General features: G+C 42.4%; 3 protein-coding genes across 6 annotated transcripts; 1 reads left to right on the plus strand and 2 right to left on the minus strand.

Moving 5' to 3' along the window:
* The first annotated feature begins 1,042 nt into the window (after nt 1-1,042).
* Nucleotides 1,043-8,150, plus strand: LOC5509516 (dorsal-ventral patterning tolloid-like protein 1). Of its 3 annotated transcripts, none has more exons than XM_032378448.2 (7): nt 1,043-1,314; nt 2,887-2,925; nt 3,446-4,018; nt 5,210-5,581; nt 6,049-6,420; nt 6,957-7,340; nt 7,703-8,150. In XM_032378448.2, exons 1-7 carry the CDS (start codon nt 1,278-1,280, stop codon nt 7,738-7,740), a joined length of 1,815 nt encoding a protein of 604 aa, XP_032234339.2. In that variant the 5' UTR covers nt 1,043-1,277; the 3' UTR covers nt 7,741-8,150. The 3 variants fall into 3 exon arrangements, with proteins under 3 accessions (XP_032234339.2, XP_032234340.2, XP_032234337.2); XM_032378449.2 differs by having other exon boundaries at nt 6,049-6,222; nt 7,779-8,150; XM_032378446.2 differs by having other exon boundaries at nt 1,044-1,314; nt 7,779-8,150.
* On the minus strand, nt 8,014-11,053 carry LOC116616357 (lipoxygenase homology domain-containing protein 1). Its single transcript, XM_032378459.2, has 5 exons — nt 10,473-11,053; nt 9,362-9,503; nt 8,980-9,082; nt 8,522-8,606; nt 8,014-8,204 (listed from the first exon to the last, which is right to left on the minus strand). The coding sequence occupies exons 1-5, from the start codon at nt 10,549-10,551 to the stop codon at nt 8,200-8,202; spliced, it is 414 nt and encodes a 137-aa protein (XP_032234350.1). The 5' UTR covers nt 10,552-11,053; the 3' UTR covers nt 8,014-8,199.
* Nucleotides 11,054-11,182: 129 nt separating this feature from the next.
* LOC5509549 (calpain-D) lies at nt 11,183-20,215 on the minus strand. 2 transcript variants are annotated; one of them, XM_001630004.3, is made up of 14 exons: nt 19,269-20,214; nt 18,570-18,829; nt 18,125-18,333; nt 17,117-17,186; nt 16,938-17,051; nt 16,685-16,829; nt 16,457-16,538; nt 15,650-15,775; nt 15,123-15,275; nt 14,670-14,831; nt 14,015-14,184; nt 13,541-13,746; nt 12,023-12,201; nt 11,183-11,742 (listed from the first exon to the last, which is right to left on the minus strand). In XM_001630004.3, exons 1-14 carry the CDS (start codon nt 20,050-20,052, stop codon nt 11,574-11,576), a joined length of 2,829 nt encoding a protein of 942 aa, XP_001630054.2. In that variant the 5' UTR covers nt 20,053-20,214; the 3' UTR covers nt 11,183-11,573. The 2 variants fall into 2 exon arrangements, with proteins under 2 accessions (XP_001630054.2, XP_032234335.1); XM_032378444.2 differs by lacking the exon at nt 14,670-14,831 and having other exon boundaries at nt 19,269-20,215.
* Nucleotides 20,216-20,283: the final 68 nt, after the last annotated feature.

A 20,283-nucleotide genomic window follows, 5' to 3' on the forward strand; every position in this document is an offset into this window, starting at 1 on the left:
CAAAAACAAGAATGCATTGCTCTTAATGGAGGCCTACGCCGCTATTTTATGCTCCCGCTCAATGACGAGTCACACAAAGCATTTATTTCCATCGGCTAATTCAAGCAATTTTTAACCAATTCAACCAAATATCGTCAATAACATATCAGACTTCATTCGTAGATAGCTATTTTGAAGTTTTCTTGCGAATAAACCGCTGTATTTTTTAATGATAAACAATAACAAAGGAGTGGGTGATCGACATTCTTTAACCTGGAGTTCTCTAACTCTTATTCATTTGGTACACACAAGGGCGTAGCCAGGAGGGTGGCTTAGGGGGCCCGGCCCCCCCCCCCTTTGGTAGCCAAAAATACAGTAAATGTATGAGACATTATCTAAAATACAGGAGCAAATGCCTTAAAAGTCCATTTTGGGCCCCCTCCTGTTAAAAATCCTGGCTACGCCGCTGACAGAAGAGGAACTGCGGATAACTACGGTCTGAAGTATTTGAAGCTTGGCCCGCGGTTAACATAAAACATCATCATACCGGATGCGCAACCCATGGTAGTTTCTTTAAAAAATGTACATTTACGTCAGGAATCAAGACTGTTTGTTATTGGCAAGAAAGCTTTTAATCACACACTAATGATTAAAGTCTGTTAGTTAATTAAACATATCTTAAGTATACCAGTTGCTTGCTTTAAATAAGGAACGGACGATTTGAAAAGTAAGGGGAGGGGAAGGAACAAACGCCTACAACGATTAAAAGAATTGGAGAAAAGAAAAATGCACAACTAAAACCTACCCCCCTCCCCTCCCCCCTTCACTTTTCTGATGGTCTGTCCCTTACTGGAAATAGATTATTTGATTGACTCTGTAATGTATTATTGGCTCTCTTCCAAGGCAAGGAAATGTAGAAACCTTTTTACACCAGTTAAGTAACCTGGCACTTTATTATATTTTATAACCACAATAACGCGGACTTTTGATGCAACGAGTTCTCGCAACGTGTAAAGCCAGAATCGATAATAGCAAAGCTAACCGCTGTCAATATGAGCTCGCGGACTCATGTATGGTTTTGGTAATCGATTGACGTCTGTGGTTGAAGCCGGGTACTTATTAGGCAGTTAAAATCACCTCAGCTACACCCAATCACCTCCCGGACGTTTAAAGCGGCTCGAACGGCGTAACGTAGTCATAGCATGGATGTAAAATCCTACTCGACAGCGTAGCCTCACTTCCGGCTCATTTCGGCTTATGAACAATTTGAACAGCTGAACAATGAGCAGAGACGCGTCATGACTCGCAAATATTGGATTTTCCTGAATATTTGGGGTAAGTCGAATCACATTTCATTTAGAGTTTTCATCTGATAGACGAAAAAAAATAGAAAAAATCCAAATAAGCAAAGGAACTAATGTCTCGATGACCTGACTTGATATGTTCAAAATTTATTTCTAATTCCAAGTGTCTGCTGGAGACCATCTAATGAATCCATACAATTGTTTGTAACGGATGAATCTAAATGCAGCGACTTCAACATATTCATGTAAGGAAACGGACTAAAATAAAGATAATAACAGAACGTAGAAATAAGTAGAGGCGATATGCGCGAGGTTTGATTTCATTTCCACTGAATGTGTTTCTTCAGAATTGATAAATTCTTGCAAGCTTCAAAAACTACGTGAATTGTTTCTCTTGTCTCGTTAATAATATATTTACTGGGTCTAAATGGATAGTTGTGATTAAGAGAGCGTTATCGTCTTGCTTATAAGTCAAAGTTTTCGCAGAAGTAAGTTTGTACCCGTATTGGTGTAGCAATATTTCTAAATGTCAAGATTTCCGCCGAAATTTTGAATAATTTGCGTTCCAGAGCAGGTGTGTTTTAAGGAAAAGTGCGCCTCAAATTAACCGCACGCGTTGTCAAGCGATAATCTGCAAACACAAGGCCGACGATGGCCTTTTCATATTCATAATATTGATCGTGAATTTAGAAATGCGCCCTGTTGAGTGTCGAAATGCAACGAGGTGGTAAAAGTTTAGGGGAATCGATTTTTTAGCAAAATCACTTCGTTAAAGAATCATGAGAAAATAAAGAGCTCAAAGCTTGGGATAAACTGCGTTATAACTAAAAAAGCCTCCTTTATCACATCCGAAGTTTCGTTATATTACTTTATTTTTTAACTTTTAACTTTTTCATTCCGATTGGTTTGTTAGCCTTTGGGTCTTGGAAATTGAACGTCTTCTTTTAACAACTGTTATCAGGCGATCATTGGGCATTATAGTGTGGGAATGTAATGATGATGGTGATTTTGTTGCGGAGAACAGAACCACGACTAGTTTTAGTTTTAGCGGTCTGAATGCATTAAGACATTAGCAGTCCAGGACGTTTAAAACTTATGATTTTTTTACTTTTTTGTCCTTTAAAGGTATATTAGCTGACAATTTTTCATTAGCGCAATACAAACATATTTCTGCGGGCCATGAAGGCATTGATATAATAAGAATTCCAGTTGTTGACATTATTACAATATGATCATGACCAAGAAATAAGAATAGAGCGCTCTGGCTTCATTAATCTTGTGTTTATAAGAACGTCTAATTTCCAGTCTAAGAGTTTCTATAGCGCCATATAGAATACGTAGTTGCCGGATTGGTTTTGAATTTTCCGAGAAATGAACAAGGGTTCTTTCTCTTCTATCAATTATTATCTCGTGCAAAATAGTCTAAAGACGCTGGGAACAAGACATTGTTTGGTCTTGTAAGCCTGAACGTACCAACACTTTCAAGACTATTGTGTGAAAAAAAAATATGTTTGATAAGTGTCATTATAAGTTTTAGGATTAAAGTAGAAACGTAAATAATTAATATGTGCTAAGTGCTTTTCGCTTTTCTCCTTAATTCTAGCAATCAACGCTTTCACAAGTTCTGGTTATATTGGCAAAGGTGAGGATATTTTCATTTTCTTAGCGCCTGCTAATATCTAGTTTTTGTTTGGCGTCAAAGTTCAGACGTTGTATTAGCCGTATATTCAATGCAAATGCATGCAAAAGAAGATAAAACAATCGACTTGATTCATTTGCACGCATTTGCATTGAATACGGCTCATGGATAATACGACATTTCAACTTAGCCTAAGTCAAGAGACTATCATGGTCGCTATGCCTAAGTCAGAAAAATAGGGGATGGGGGGAGGATGGTGGTGGTGGGGGGGGGGGGGGAGGGTGGGTGCTTGTCAAATATTACATGATTTAAAGAATAAGGGAACGCCTATCTTTAACGTATGCTCTCTCTTTTTTTGAAATGTTTATAAAATGCCCTAATAACTGATTTCCCGGTGTTTATACGCGTGTGATATTTTCTTTGCGATTTAGCCGCAGGAGATATAAACTTACTTTGTCCCGTTCCATTTGCATCTATCTGCTTTTGCTATGAGCACGTTCTAATTTACGCACAAACATTTTAGATGGTGTTTCGTTCAGAACTAAGTCGAGCATCCTCAAGTACAAATATGCGGTGACCGAGAGTACCATAGAGACAATAATCAACACAGGGTTTTCGACCTCGACGTGCGGTAGCGAGATTCTGCGCATAACAAGCAAAGACCTCGCGCTCAAGGACTACTACAGCCTAGCCCTCACCTCATCCGGGCAACTACTTTTTCAGTATCGTCTCTATGGCAGCGGATTCAACACAGTCATCCAAGCTCCCGTTGAAGGCCCTTTTTGCGACGGAAAACGTCATGACGTCATCGTCAGACGCGACGCCCGCAAGGTCTCATTTCAAGTGGACGGCGGTGTTACGCAGAAACTTGAGAACGGGCGCATGTTAATAGTGACGTTTAGCAAGCCGGATGTGATTGTTCTAGGAGGTTCTGGAAAAAGAAAGTTCTACGGATGCGTGTATAACGCGACGGTTGAGATGCAGTGGACTGGGATGAGCGCTACGACTGTTGATATCTTACAGTTACTTGACGCCCGCGATCCTATGGTCAGCAGTGAAGATGTTATCGTGGGTGGATGCGTCAAACCTTATGCAGGTTGGTTGAGTTGAACTGGAGTAGAAGGGGGGTTCAGGGTAAGATAAGAACATCACGCAATGGATAATTTTCAACGTGACATGACATGGTCTAGGCGTGACATGGCCTGGTCTAGGCGTGACATGATCTGGTCTAGGCGTGACATAACCTGGCCTAGGCGTGACATGACTTAGCCTAGGCGTGACATGACATGCCCTATGCGTGACATGACCTGGTCTAGGCGTGACAGGACCTGCCCTAGGTGTGACATGACCTGCCCTAGGCGTGACATGACCTGGTCTAGGCGTGACATGACCTGGTCTAGGCGTAACATGACCTGGTTTAGGCGTGACAAGATCTAGCCTAGGCGTGACATAACCTGGTCTAGGCGTGACATTTGTCGCTCCCAGGCTTCCACTATAAGGTCGAGCGGTAAGGCAGCCACCGCTCGCCGCCCTCCCGTCGACATTTGTTCGTCGCTCTTTTGGGTTCTTGTCGGTGTGAAGCCTCTTGGACTCTGGATAGATTTGTATCGCCGCTTAATGTAACAACTGCCGCTTAATATGACACTAACGCTTAATGTAACAAAAATCGCCGCTTAATGTAACACTAACGCTTAATGTAACAAAAATCGCCGCTTAATGTAACACTAACGCTTAATGTAACAAAAATCGCCGCTTAATGTAACACTTAGTGTTACATTAAGCGGCAGTTGTTACATTAAGCGGTGATACAAGATTCGTGGGACTACATGAATTGAAAATGATAATCAAATATCAATAACTTTGTGAGTTGTAACTTAGCGTTATGAGGGATGTATTCTTTAGGACGTTGATTCTATGATTTCTTCTTTTTTATATTTTTTTATTTATATGAGCGTTTGCCTCGAAAGCACAGTGTGCTTATCTTACATCCATACATTTGTAGTGTACAGATGCGTACTAACTCTTGGCAGTTGGGACTTGTTGGGCTATGAATCTTCCAGACTTCTTGCAAATGTTCTTAGATCCTATTATTTACCAGGGCCCCGGCACTACCCAAAGAAATTCTATTGCTCGCAATTTTTAGGTAGTGCTGGAGCGAATTGCGGCTGAGCGATATATTTTTTCCTGCTTCTGCTCGCATGTTTCGCCAGTGCTCAAGCACTATTCGTCGCCCTTCAAAACCTTAGTATAACTCAAATAAAAGGTATTTGTAATTGTTGTCCTACAGAATGCCTTCCCTTGAGATCTCATCTCACACTATCTGATGGTAACGGATCCATAGCGAGCCCACATATCAACCAGCGGTTCAACAACCTAAGCGCATGCGTTTGGGTTATAGAAGTCCCACAAGGGTATCGCGTCAAACTGCGAATGAGATTCATGCGCGTAAACGATTCAAGCCTGTGTACAAGCCGGTACGTGGAAGTTCTAGAGGGGAAAGAAGGAGAAGCGTCAGTTATCAGTAGATATTGCAGCGTTCGGTTTATCCCACATGAACCTATCTACTCTACTGGACCACATCTTACCGTTAGGTTGCAAACCGAGGACAGCGAGGCTCTGGTGTTCACGGCGTCTTATTCTACGGCGTCTCTAAGTGAAGGTGAGTGTCATCTCAAAACTATGGAGCCTGATAAGAGACTGATATACTTTGCAAACCTTCTATTTGCACATGACCCGCACAAACAACGCCAGGCCCACATCGCAGACACAGCTACACTCGGTTTACCACCAGACAAAGGAACTGCTGGCGAGCTGCTTCGCCAAGCATCGCCAACAGTAATGGGCGATCAATGCTTTGACGGTACTGACGCTGCTGGCACGTGATGTTATACTTGTTATTTTTGTTTTGTATTTAGTGGGTGGGTCTATGATTTTTTGAACTGCTTCTACTTACATAGCCTTGAAATGTTGTTATTCATAGAGAGGGTAGCCTATCTGCCGCCCTAAATTATCTGGCTTTTACTTGATCAAATCGCGGGCCTTGAAGACGGTAGCTTATATGTTCAAATTACTTGGCTTTTACGCGATCAAATCTCGTACTAACTAACATGTTTTTATTTTCACTAGGCCCATGTCCCGCGCAGGCCGATTTGACGAGCGCGCATGGGACCTTCTCATCCCCAGACTTCCCATACTCTTACGGCACAAATCGCGCATGCTCTTGGATCATCACAGTACCATCTGACAAGCATATACTCATCACCTTCCGTCCTGACGACTTCAGCATCGCGGGTTGCCATGGTAACTGTATGTGTGATTACCTTGAGTTGCGCGAGGTGGATGACGGGAGGAGGAATGCCTATGGGAGGTACTGCGGAGACATTGCCCCTTCGCCTATTTACTATCCAGGCCACAAAGTTTCGCTGGGATTCTACAGCAATGGGGTAGAGAGCCGTAAAGGGTTTAATGCCACTTATGAGGCTATCGAACCAATCACAGGTACTGGAGATGATACATATCAATATAAAAGGGAGGGATGTATGGAGAGGAGGAAGGTTGGGGGAGGGAGGGGGGGGAGGGGAAAGCGATGGGGTGAGGCATAACGCTATACACGCCGGAAACACTTCTCTGTCTTTATGAGTTTAACGTCAAACTTTAGCGGGCTGAAAACACGTAACATCTTGTTTTATTTCTACACAATAGCCATATTTTCATTAAAATATTTAACCAACTCCTGTAATCGATTTTACTAATACCCCTCCCTCCCTCCCCCCCCCCCACACAAACCACATCCCTGTGCTAACAAGAGTAAGAATGAATTATAGATAACCTGGGATAACCTGGTGTTATCCCTCCCGCGATGCTTTTCGTTCTTGCTGCGTTTGATTTGTTGCCGCAATGGGTACATTACTTTCCCGTCATACCTTGCGTCCCTGCTGCCTGTGATATGAGTGACAGATGCGTCCTCAGTGTGGGATCTGCTCTTTATGTTAAATCTTCATTGTGTGCTGACTTCACCTCTTGCTATCTTTTAGATCAATGCCCTGAGCACAAAGTACTTGCGGCCACTGGTGGAGTTATTCGCAGTCCACGATTTCCCCTACCCTTTCCCGGACAGATGGACTGCCTGTGGGAAATCCGTGGAGACCCAGGCTCCCGCGTCGAATTCATGTTCAGCGACCCCCTTTATCTTGATATGGCTTGTACTGACTATATTGAGCTTTCTGATGGCAAGGACAAAGATTCGCGAACCTTTGTGAAGAAATATTGCATTTCGGATGACATTCCACCTCCTTTTGTATCCAAGAACCACAAGTTGTTTGTTCGATTCGTGTCTGATCGATACCGGGTTCTGACGGGACAAATGGCAGGGTTCGTGGCGACCTATGTTATACGGAGACCTGCCAAGGCTAAGGAAAGTAAGTATGAAATAAGATTTGATTACTATTGTTGTTATCGTTGTTTGATGTTTCACTATACATAAAAAATTGTAACGATTAAAAAAAAAAAAAATTGCACCCTCGCCATATGTCAATAAGCGAATTCCTTCTCTAGTTTTATGGGCTTTTTACATCCTGGCTTTCTTTCTCTTGTTTCAGAGCTTTTTTAAATCCTCTCTTTCTTTCTCTAGTTCAGGTGCTTTCTAAATCCTTGCTTTCTTTCTCTTGTTTCAGGGGCCTTTTACATCCTCGCTTTCTTTCTCTAGTTCAGGGGCTTTTTAAATCCTCGCTTTCTTTCTCTAGCTTAAGGGGCTTTTTACATACTCGATTTCTTTTCCTAGTTTCAGGGGCTTTTTACACCGTAGCTTTCTTTCTCTAGTGTCAGGGACTTTCAACATCCTCGCTTTCTTTTTCTAGTTTCAGGGGCGATGCTTCGCTCGAGGACTCCGCTAATGACAGCATCTTTTATTATGTTTTCAATTCTAGCAAGTGAAACTTAACCATCTTTTATTATGTTCTCAATACTTGCAGTGAAACTTAGAACCATCTTTTATTATGTTCTCAATTCCTGCACGTGAAACTTTACCATCTCTTTTTATGTTCTCAATACTTAAAAGTGAAACTTAACCATCATTTATTATGTTCTCTCTCGCAAGTGAAACTTGATATTTAATTGTTATCATTTTTCAGACATTACAACAGCTCAATTTTATAACTTTGTTATACTTCATGGCAGTAATGATAGGCTGAATTTTTGCTAAATTTTTTAAATAAAAGGATTTTCTTTGCGTTTTTCTTCCTGTGCTTCTTCTCTATGAGCATGATTTGCTAAATCACTTCAACCTGCAAGGAAAAAATGTAAGGAGACTTATAAATGGAAAGCTAGGGCTAGGTTAATGACAAATTGCCATACAATCGTAATAACCATCGTCTTCGGCGATCCTAAGCCGTTTTCAGGTTTTGGCAACCGCCAAAATCTTGAGAATATATAGTTGGTGTAATTGGTGTAATTAGTATAGGTGTAAACCGTTATATTTCCGTATGTCTTTAATTGAGATTCTTGAGGTTGTTAAGTCTTTTAGTTGAGGAGAGGGGAGAGTAGGGGGGGAGGGGCAAGATATCTATAGGTGTTAACTTAAGCGAATGTTTTTTTCTCTTACCATAACTTTCAATCCAGCGATCAGCGGGTATCCACTGATTGAAATGGAACTTAAAAAACAACGGACTTGTCCCTTTGACTGAAATCTGTTAACAAATCAATGATAGTGGCGTGAAAGTTGGAAATGATGGTGAAATGATTATTGTGGCGATTACTAATAAAGGAAATGCTTGTGATTATCATCATCATCATTATCATCATCACCGTTATCATCATCACCATTATCATCGCTAGCATCATCGTTATCAATCATCATCACCATCATCATCATCATCGTCGTCGTCGTCGTCATCATCATCGTTATCATCTTCATCGTCGTTATAATCATCGTCATCATCGTCGTTCATCAACATGCCGGATGATGAACTTGTTCGTGATTATGATGGTAATCGTATATAATGATAGGGATGATATAAAACTCGATTACAGCACTCTATGATCTAAAAGCAATCTCTTTACCTCCTCGAGTTTCCAGTTGCCAAACATGCTATCACTTCTTTTGACAGCCACTTTTCGGATAGAGCTTCCTACGTATTTACCCACAAACCTGAACTCATCTGTACTGAAAATGTAGGGAACTATATGAAATCCACGTATAAATAAAGCAAGAATATAAAAAATCATATAAGAAATCTGCAAGCTAAAAGAGTTGTCATAGTCAAACGATGTCCAATATCCGGGCAGTCAGGCATAGAAATAGAAGATAAAATAAGATATGAAGCTATGGATTCGTTTGACGAGATGACCTTACCCTCACATTGTCTACGCCAGTATGCTATTGACAGAGTAGCATAAGAAGAACTTATTTCGTTACCAACTTTAGGAAAATAAGCATACTTACGCTCCTTTCTCGAAGTCGTTACCGTCGCTGTTGAGCTCTATTTCTCCAGTGTCACCGAGGTCACCGTAGATCCTCAGAAACACGTGACTATCTGTCCCAGCGAATATCTCATCGGCCGTGACCACCTTGACAGTGTAGAGGACTGGGAACAAATATGAAGTCGCCTTGATTCCCGTTTAGAAACCTCTTCCCCAGGCTCTCGGTCAGCTCTACTAAAAGTGGCGCAGCCTAGAGACGCACCTGGGGACAAGACTACCTGCAAAGCTTTTGGCGGTCACCTGACTACAGCTTATATCTCCAATAGTGGATCTAGGGGGATGGTTTAGGGGGTTTAACCCCTCCCCCCCCTTTGGGCTGTCAGAAAGCCATATGTAACAAAAAAATTACCCCTCCCCCTTTGTCACTGAGCCAAACCCCCCTTTAGCGAAATCTAATAAGCTAGATCCGCCCCTGATCTCCAGGTTTGTTTGACAAACTCTGATGTTATTTTAGAGTATACGTAAAAGGCCAAGTCATAAATATTTCTCATTTTTTTATTATTTTTTTATTTTTTTTTTATCTTTTGCACGACACGGGTTCTACTTTTAGAACATGCTGGCAGTACACAAACCAAATCTCACTGGCAGAAGTCTAGTCTGGTATGTATTTATGTTTAAAAGGGGTTTTATGGAAGAAAATAAAATAGGAGTTCATGGTAGGTGCTGATTCAGTAACGCTAACTTTAGGAAAATTCGTTATCTTCACATTGGATGAGCACTGCAGCTGTCGTACAATCACGTTTTGCATTTTTACATCGCGTAAATTATAACAAGCTCTGCGTGTTTTCTATCATCAGTGTCCTTCTTTGCAAGAACACTCCTCCCTTTCGCATCTTTTCAACAAAAGGTAAAGAACTACGAAATTCTATTCCTCCCTTTCGCATCTTTTCAACAAAAGGTAAAGAACTACGAAATTCTATTTCTACCTTTCCCATTTAATCAACAGTAAGAGCAACGTAAAGAGCTACGCCATAATATTCTCTCTTCTTTTCCATCTATTTAACCGAAGGTAAATAACTACGTAATTTTATTTCTCCCTTTCCCATCTATTTGACAGTACGTAAAGAACTCACCAGTGTTTGTTGCTGGATAGGCCTCGTGAATAAATCCGCCCACGCAAAGCAGCACGAAGAACCAGGTTAATAAACCCATCTCGGCAACACGCTTCGCTTGGGGGCAACGCAGTTTCGTAAGCTGGTTTTTGCCTTATGGTCTTACTATTTACATATTCGTGGTGATTGATGAAGGTTCCTCATAGACGGATGCTTAACCATAGCAACAGAAGCACAGTTAGCTGATCCTATCAATCAACCAATGTATCACTTAATGGGTTTCTTGAAGAAAAAGTGGTAACCTGATCGCTCCTGAAATTGGTAAAGTGTTCGTAGCATAGCGTAATCCGATCACCCGTAAAAAGGCACCTGTCGAATGCCTTCCACAGCCACCCCAATACAGGGTGGGAGGAGGGGTATTTAAAAATAAGTCCCACCTCTCTAAGCCACTTCCCTTCTTTCAGAAGTAGAGCACACTGGTTTTTCTTTAGTATAAAGACAAATCCCAAAAGCTCCAAAAACATTAAAAATTCATTATTTGAAAATAAGCCCCCTACCTCCCCTCCCTTATTTTCGTGGAAAACAAATAAAGATAGGGGGCTTGTTAGCTTGCGCTGCATGTTCTATAACCAATGCTAGGCTATGGCTGAGCCTCTATAACCAAGACTAGGCTATGGTTTAATACAGCTTAAAGGCACCCTTCTCTCAAAGATTCAATAATAACAGCGATATCATCTTTGCGATTTATTGGTTGATTGTTTTATCATTTTCTCACGATGACAAAAATCATGAAAGAAATCTTTAAAACCTTGTCTCGCTTAGAAACAACTAATCAACAATAACGAGAACACAAAACGGTTCGGCTAGCGCCACAAGTCCCATGACTAAAGTGAAATCACACCACTTAGCATGTGACGTCATAACGGTCTTCCGCAGTGGCCGAGGGAGTAAAATCGCATCACATGACAACATGTGACGTTAGAGTGGTTTTGCGACGTTTAGCCCCATGGCTTGCTGAGCGAGTAAGATCGCATCACGTGGCATGTGGCGTCAGAGTGGTCTTGCGACGTTTAGCCCCATGGCTTGCTGAGCGAGTAAGATCGCATCACGTGGCATGTGACGTCAGAGTGGTCTTGCGCCGTGCAGCCCCATGGCTTGCTGCGCGAGTGGGGGTTGGTGATGAGCGCCGTAGGAGCCGTATCCGTTCTGAGGCTGTATGCGGAAGCTGAGCTTGTGAGACACAGCGAACCCGTCAGTTCCTTCCAACTGCGTGAGCACAACAAGGACCTGCCTGTCGACAAAGGGACCACATGTATTTTAGATAAAACATCTGTACTATCCAGGGCCACAGTTGACACCCCAGAATCTTCTTCTCTTCTTGACAGCTCGAACATCCTGCTAACTCGAAGGCTTTTTTTTGTTTTTCTTACTTTGCCTGGTTGCCCCGAACCTGCCTAACGTACACAATATACTTGAAAAAAAAGTCACAATGTCAAGTGTTAAGAGGCTTTACAATGTAAATACCACGTGATTAGTCTACTACGCATGAATTCCGAAGTGTCTCCACTGACCTGTGAAGAGGAGGTACACAGTCCGCCACGACTAACGATCCCCGTGTGGAAACGACATTAAAGCTCTCGGTACAATCACAGTCAATCATGAGATGGCTGTCTGGACGACGATTCTCAGCTACTACCACCAGCCCCGCCATACCTTGCGCCATGTAGTAACACGTGACTCCCGGGATGCCCTGCGAGAAGTGACAATAGAAAACATGTCAGCATTGCTTGTTTACTGAACGTTAAGCTTATAGGTGTCTACTGCTGGTACTCCGACATGGGGTTGACATTTGTATTTTCAAGACCTCGGCCACAGTATTTCACGATACGGACTGACCCTCAGCTGGGAAATGACATATTTATTTTTTTACTCAATAGATTTTCCAACTTTGTTTACCTTACGGGCTTATGGTTGCACGAGGCGAGGTTTCGCTTCCGACTTTTGTCGATGTTCGTGAAGATTTTGTTCGCTCATGATCATTCAATTAACTCCATTTTGTATTTCCTCACAACTCTTTTAATCCTCCAGAAATACAAAAAAGAAGAAAGAAAAGAAGACATTCTTTGAGTTTTGACCAACAATTTTGTAAAATAATTTAGACCAAATTGATACGTCGTTCTCAACTCGAATTGATCGTAGAAATGTCTTTTTTCGCTTCAAATCCTCCACAGGCGATAAGATATATTCACTTAAGAACTTCTACTGAATGTGGATACGTTATGCAGGTAAATTCCTCGAGTGATTTGTCGCTTTTCTTCGTATTTAGAGACGATTTGCTACCTTTTTTATCCCAAATGAACTTTCAGAAAACTTGAAATTGTCGCGCGCGTTGCAAAATCATTATTGCGGGAAATTGTCAACAATTTCTGGCACAGCGAGTTTAAGCCGATTTTCCGTAAAGTCAATGATTCTAGATAAACGACAAATAAAATGCCGTTTTAGTGTGAAGATCTATAACCTCGGGAGTAAAAATCAAGTTTTCGATGGTCATTTTACAAATCAACTCACTATTTCGAGCTTTGGAGGTGAGAGGTCCGGTATCGCGGGGTCCAGATCGTAGGATACCGAACCTCACGAGAGCCAATCAGAACGCGCGATTTGATGGATAGCGTACCCCGAAAAAAATAAATCCTCTTATCTCGTGTCGTTTACCATACTCTGATCTGGGTCTGACACCTTACCTCGTGTCGTTTGCCATACTCTGATATATGTTTGACACCTTACTACGTGTCGTTTACCATACTCTGATCTGGGTTTGACGCCTTACCTCGTGTCATTTACCGCATTCTGGATCTTAGTTTGACGCCTTACCTCGTGTCGTTTATCATACTCTGATTTGGGTCTGAAGCCTTACCTCGTGTCATTTACCGCATTCTTGATCTGGGTCTGACGCCTTACCTCGTGTCATTTACCGCATTCTTGATCTTAGTTTGACGCCTTACCTCGTGTCGTTTATCATACTCTGATTTGGGTCTGACGCCTTACCTCGTGTCATTTACCGCATTCTTGATCTGGGTCTGACGCCTTACCTCGTGTCGTTTACCGCACTTGGACACTAGACCCAGCATGGTGTCAGCCAGGCAGAACTGAGGCATTGGCACCTGCTCCACAAGCACCGCCCTCGAGCTGTGGATGGCGAGCACGTAGCTAGGGAACACATCTTCTTGCCCAATCAGAGCATCTGTTAGATGCTGATCGCTACTCCCCGACTGCCAGTGATTGAACGCTGAAGTGACTGGAATTTTTAGAAAGTTATCAAAGGTTTTGGCAAGAAACATATAATGGGGTTGAAACGGTTTAACCAAATAAAAATCTTCAAAAACCTTGCATTTCGTTGTTGGGCGAGCGATTATCCGGGAGCTGTTATACTTTTTAGGCGTAAAATTGATTGGGAAAAGTGCTCGACATTTGAATTCGGCTGACATAAGAGCATGGTTTCCTTGACTAAACAAAACCACTTTTTGTTCATTAAAGGAGATCCTTTCCTAGGTAGCTACCCTTACCTATCAGGTAGGTCCCTTCCTCCAACATTCCACTGCACATGACGCTTGACTTGACCTGACGCTTGCTTGTCATAACAAACGAGACAGCCTGGGGTGAGGTGTTGCTGCCCGTCGAGCGACAAACAACGATAGAAAGGTCCAGTGGGGAATGTACTCCTTCCGCAGTTCCTCTATCAAGAAATGGTTAGAGACATTGGGAAATGCACTCCCTCGGCAGTTCCTCTACCCCACTTGAAAATAACTTTACATGAAACAGCAAAATATAAGGCAATACAAAAAAAAAGGTAAGCCCTTTGCTCTCAAGGTTTTGCGATGTATGAGGGTCATGTAAAAGCTATCAGATTTCACCACATTAGATTGGTGCACCACAGACGAAGAACGAGAATACAACAGAACAATAAGGTAATCTAGCCAATCCTATTAGGCCTTACGAGCTAGCTTCTTCACTTCACAATTTAAGATGGAGAGTCATAAGCTACCAGATCACATGCGGCCCTCCGGGTCACGTGAGAAATTTTAACCGATTTCGTTGTGAGACATCTGAGCATTCACCTCAGATCTCATGCAAAACGGCTGTTTTAGAAGTTCATTCTCCATAAAATTGCCAGTTGAGGTAATAAAAAAGATCAACGATAAAGCTCTAATTCGTTTATACCTTATGCCTGTCTGGAACAAACAAAGGTCCAACTCTGTCGGGGAAAACACCGTCACCATGGCAACCTTAGCAGGGCCCGCAGCGAATGGCGGGAAGCACCCAGTCACCCTGACGTCAGCCCAACTATCACGAATCTTACAAACGTCTACACTGTCGAAATATCTGAATGGAAAATCGAATGAGAGATTACGAACTTTACAAGAGTCTACACTGTCGAAATATCGGAAGGGAAAATGGAATTAGAGATTAGAAATGTCTACACTGTCAATAGATCCGAGGGGAAATCATTATGGAAACATGAAAATTACTGCGACTAAAAGGGTTCAGCCAGCTCCCGCTTAGGACTTTCAATCCTCAAATTTTATTCTGGATTTCAACCTAAAAGACTTAACGGTGCTTATGACTAAGAGCATGTGTATGGTTTGCGCTGCTGTAATCTTTACTCAGACTCACTTCATGAAGTCCTCCAGGGACATCCAGAACACCCCTTCCTGTGCGCCATGTACCATCAGCTCGTGTCGCAACTCGGGTGTCCAGAGAGACGAGGCATCTGACCAGTCACCGGTCCAGGAATACTGGCCCCAGGGATTCCTTAACCTTAGAAGCCTTCACAGGAAAAGAATAAAATCACCTGAGTACGGACCCTTATTATCCTTGCACCGCATTGTATGTAAGTATCTTAAGCAAAGACATTTATCGTTAATTATTTTGCCACATTCTTCTTGCCGTTGCCGTAGTTGTCCTTAAATATATGTTGTCAATATGAAAGAAGTTGACAATACGATTAGAACAATCACTAATGTTGCCCTCCTAGCACCTACTACAACACGGCTACTGAGATTTCGCCTTTGTTTTTATTCAATATTGTAGGACGAATTATGACATTGCAACAGCTTCCCTGGAATAGGATGGTTTCTCTAACTTTTTTTTAAGATGGCAGCCGATAGAGTCTCTTTAATTTTAAAAGAGTGACAACTGACCTGATTCCATGCACGTCCCTGACGTCCAGCACGGAGTACGCATGATGAGTTTGCAAACCTACAGCATTGTAACCAGGCTCTTCCTCTGGCTGAGTGTCCCCACCACATGACGCGCCCATTAGGAACCTGGGTAGAGTGAAGAAACAGATTGAGCGGACCTTTATCCCTCCTGAGCATCCCCCCGCCCTAAACATCCCTCCGCCCTGAACATCCCTCCGCCCTGAATATCCATCTGCCCTGAACATCCCTCCGCCCTGAACATCCCTCGGCCCTTAGCATCCCTCCGCCCTGAACATTCCTCCGCCCTGAGCATCCCTCCGCCCTGAAAATCCTTCCGCCCTGAACATCCCTCCACCCTGAGCTTCCCTCCGCCCTGAGCATCCCTCCGCCCTGAACATCCCTCCGCCCTGAACATCCCTCCGTCCTGAACATCCCTCCACCCTGAACATCCCTCCGCCCTGAGCACCCCTCCTCCCTGAGCATCCCTCCGCCCTGAGCATCCCTCCGCCCTGAGCATCCCTCCGCCCTGAACATCCCTCTGCCCTGAGCCCTTAATGTTGACGTGTCTACACATGCTCAAGTCAGAAAATATGGACAATCTTGTCCATATTCCCAGCTTGAACCCACACAGGTACCCACACTGCCAGGGGCTTAGCATACAGCGGATGGCCATGCACCTTTAAAGTATGAGTCACTGTCAATTCAACTCTAAACAAATACAAGGGGTTTATCAGCCCCCCCCCCCTACCCATAATGATTTGCAGTATGCCCCTTGAGTACACAATTTATGACAGTTTATTCACGTACCCTGCAGTTCTTGAGCTGATGAGTTGAGCCCATATCAAATCTTTGTCGATCGGTTCGGTGTTGCCAGAGTTATTCTGACTTTCTGATAAAGAAATTTGGCTTAAAATTTGGATTTAAAGCAATCACTTAAATACCCTGTTACTTCAACATTTCCCCAGGGGAAATGCTTTGGGATTTATGGTTAACAAAGTAGAACTTTAAAACCAGTGCACAATACTTGCTACCCACCATGCAGTGCGATGCTTTCACAGGGAGCCCCGGTAAGTGTAGCCAGGCCTTCTATTGAACGCCCAGCAGTCAATGCCTCATAAGAGCCATGCAGCTTTGCCATCGCCTTTTCTATCAAAGGAACCCACAGCTGTCGGCGATGAGCCTGTGGTGAATCAAGAAATGATGAGCACACAACAACATGTAGGAAATCAGTTGTATATCATATATGTAAACTGAGTGACTGATCATAGGAAGCTTGGGCCTTACTTACCCATGAATACACAGGCTGACCACGCTGGTTGCATGGCAACAGGTCGTCAATCAAAATGACAGTCCACTTCCCATCTTTGCATAAGCGTACCTGATATGCACCTTGAGGGGATACCTACAGAGGTAGGAACCTTGTGAACTAAACAACCACCATCTCAACAGAAATAGGCAAATGCATACCTCTCTCGTTATAAGAATCTTCTCCAACAGTTCAGGTCTTTCAGCAAGCACAGCCAGAGAACTAAGGAACCTTAAAATGATGTAATCATGAATAAAAAACGGAAATACACAATTTCCCATAGAATATAAAATTTAATCAAAACTGATACTTTTTAGGGTTATTTAAAGAGCTCTTGATACAATTTTCGGGGTTACAATACAATAGTCTTTATTCATAGAGAGTACCATATCATAACTATAACAAGTTTTCCAAATAATAGGGGTAACACGTTGATGGTGGCCCATAATATTTGTTTGGGTGGGCTTTATTTTGCAAACTATCAGTGTCTCCCTGGGGAGTACTCCCAAGTTATATCTAAAGATTTTATAGGTCATTTTTAGTAGCTGTCACTTTTTAGTAGCTGGCTTTACATGTTATCTATAAGTATTTTTAGGGCCAAATTTCTGTGGCATTAGGGCATTTCAATATTGAAACCCAGAGGAAGGCTGTACCACTAGAACATAGACTGCACGCCTGTACCCAGTATAGGGGCGTGTTTGCAACCCCCCCTTTACACAACGGCCAAAAGTCCCCTGTCTGTTGGCAATAGACATGCTATTGGTAGACAAAACTAACTATAAAGCATAAACGAATTAGATTAAAAAAAAAAAACGCATTCTAGATCAATCTCAGAGCCGAAGCAGGCCACATAAGATTGGGGGGCACAAAACATAAACATTTAGAAAATAAAGGGGAGGTGGCACAGCCATGCCATACTGGTAATTTCCTTATAATTTTGGGGGGCACATGACCCCAGTGCCCCACCCCCTGCTTTGGCCCTGAATCTGGAATGTCATAAATCTATAAAACGTTTTTGTAGCCAAATCCGATAACCAAGCCCCAGCAGAAATAGCTAAACTATTTTCTGATTTTGCACCCCCTAAAAAAATCCTGGGTACGGGCCTGGACTGTACTGCAAGGTACTAAACAAACAACTGGTGGTGCATTTTAGACATCCACAAGCTTACCAGCAATCCCCTAGAACACCTTGTATGATGTCAGATGGTCTTGGGTTTCTGAACACAGCCCAAGGAATATTGGTTCGGCAGGTTGAAAAGTTGTCAATCTCATTAGGTCGAAGCCAGTCTGCGACTCGTGGATGTTCAGAATGACGAGGATTGATGTAAAGGGACTTGAGCACAGGAGGAAAAGAGTCATCTACAAACTGAATTTCTTGCTGAAATGGAATTTAATGGTTAATCATGTACAGTTTTTAAATGGACTTAAGGCTTGTCCCTACCACTCTCATGAGAAAAATTGTTCTAGCTACCATCATTCCAATAATATGGTTGATAGTACGTAGTTGAATTATAGTGGTATCATGGTTTAAAGCATAAATTTTTATGCTAAGGAATTCAGTAACAGGTTTTTTGCATTGTAGCAGAGAATGGAACACATAAGCACACTTCTTACTGTTTTGCAGTAATCCACAATCCTTGAGAGTTGATCCCTTGCATGTGTTTCATCACGTTTACGCCTGGTTTCCACCGACACACTTGCTTGCCTCTGAAGTGCTCTGGTTGGACTCATACTAAATGGTGATCCAGTACTGGTGTCTAGATCACTTGACCCTTGACTTGAAGTATTTTCCTCATCCTCTTTCCTCTTTCCACATGCACCACAGCAAAGAGCAGTCTGAGAGTTATGGAAAGTACACAGCGAGCAGTTCCAACCTAACAAACAATAAAATAAGATTTTGTATAAAGCAGGCTAAAAAATGATAGGTCCCAAGTACTAATTGTTCTACTATCAGAGGCAAAGTACTGCGGACTAACTTTCACTGCTTAACAAACATAACATCACTGAGGTGCAGGAGCTTATAAAAGTTGTATTTAGCAGTTTGAAAAAAGAAATTAACCAAAGAAACAGAAAATGAAGCAAAGAAACAGCAGCTTATGAAAGAGATTATGGGGCTTTTAACGAAAAAACAACAACAACAACAACAAAAAGCAACTTATTTAGCACTTACAAATAAAGCCCAGAAAGTTTTTTTTCAGAAATTGTTTATTTTATTTAAACATTTGTTTTCTTAATTGGCTAGACAAGCACAGTCAGTTCTGTGTTTCTTTCTTGTTTTTTCTTGTGCTTAGCACGATTCCCCCATTAACTCACCCTCAGGGAGACTTGATGTCCCAGATGTGGATGCAATGCCAACTGGCTCAATGACTTTGGTTGGAGCTGCCCCCCTTGCAGCCAGTAAAGGCGCTTCATCTGATCCCCCATCTCTTTTTGATCCACACACCTCACAAGACACCACAGCATCCTGATTGGCATAAGTACACCCAGGACAATTCCAGGTTCCTGGCAGAGGTGCACTTGAGGACTCAGGTGACGATGGTACAGATGACGACGGGAAAGGTCTTGGTTTAAACCCATCGTCAGTACAACGGCTACCACAGACAGTGCAAAATAAACTAACATTGTCATAAAGTAAAGTCTGACATTTTGGGCATTTCAGCACAACTTCAGGACTCTGATCTATAATTTCAGGATCAACCTCAACTTTTTGTATCTCGAGTTCTAAATTAGGGTAGAGACGATCTGCCTTTGATGTTGTGCTAACGGGCTTTTCCTCAGAGGAATCGATTATTTCTATTTGTTCCACATTTCCACAAGCAGAACACTTGGTCGTTGATGCTGGATTCACCAAAGTGCATTTCGAACAACTCCATTGTTTTGTTTTTGTTCTCGATGGAGACTGATTATTAGGTTTCTCGTAGCCACACTCGTTGCACAATACGATACTGACTGGGTTTTCATGTTGGCAAATACGGCAAATCCAAGTTTTCGTTGATCTTCTCACAGCCCCGCAAGCCTGGCAACTTCTGCTTATTCCTGAGTTGAGTAAAGTACATTTTTGGCAGGTCCATTGCTCGATAGAAGCGATTGTGCCCATTCGAATGTATTTTATACGTTGTTATTTTTGGGATAGTCGATATTTAACCTGCTAGAAGGTCAGTATGCACTCTACTGAAATAACATCGATATTTCATGGCGATCATGCCATAAATATTGAATTCTCTCGTTTTGATTCTCATTTTGCAGGTATTTTTACTTGTGAATGGGCAGCGGTCTAATCAATTGCAACACAAATATGTCCGGGGAGGGGACCTGTACCGATAACAGC

Source organism: Nematostella vectensis, chromosome 10 (assembly GCF_932526225.1).
Source record: "Nematostella vectensis chromosome 10, jaNemVect1.1, whole genome shotgun sequence".
Lineage (NCBI taxonomy): Eukaryota > Metazoa > Cnidaria > Anthozoa > Actiniaria > Edwardsiidae > Nematostella > Nematostella vectensis.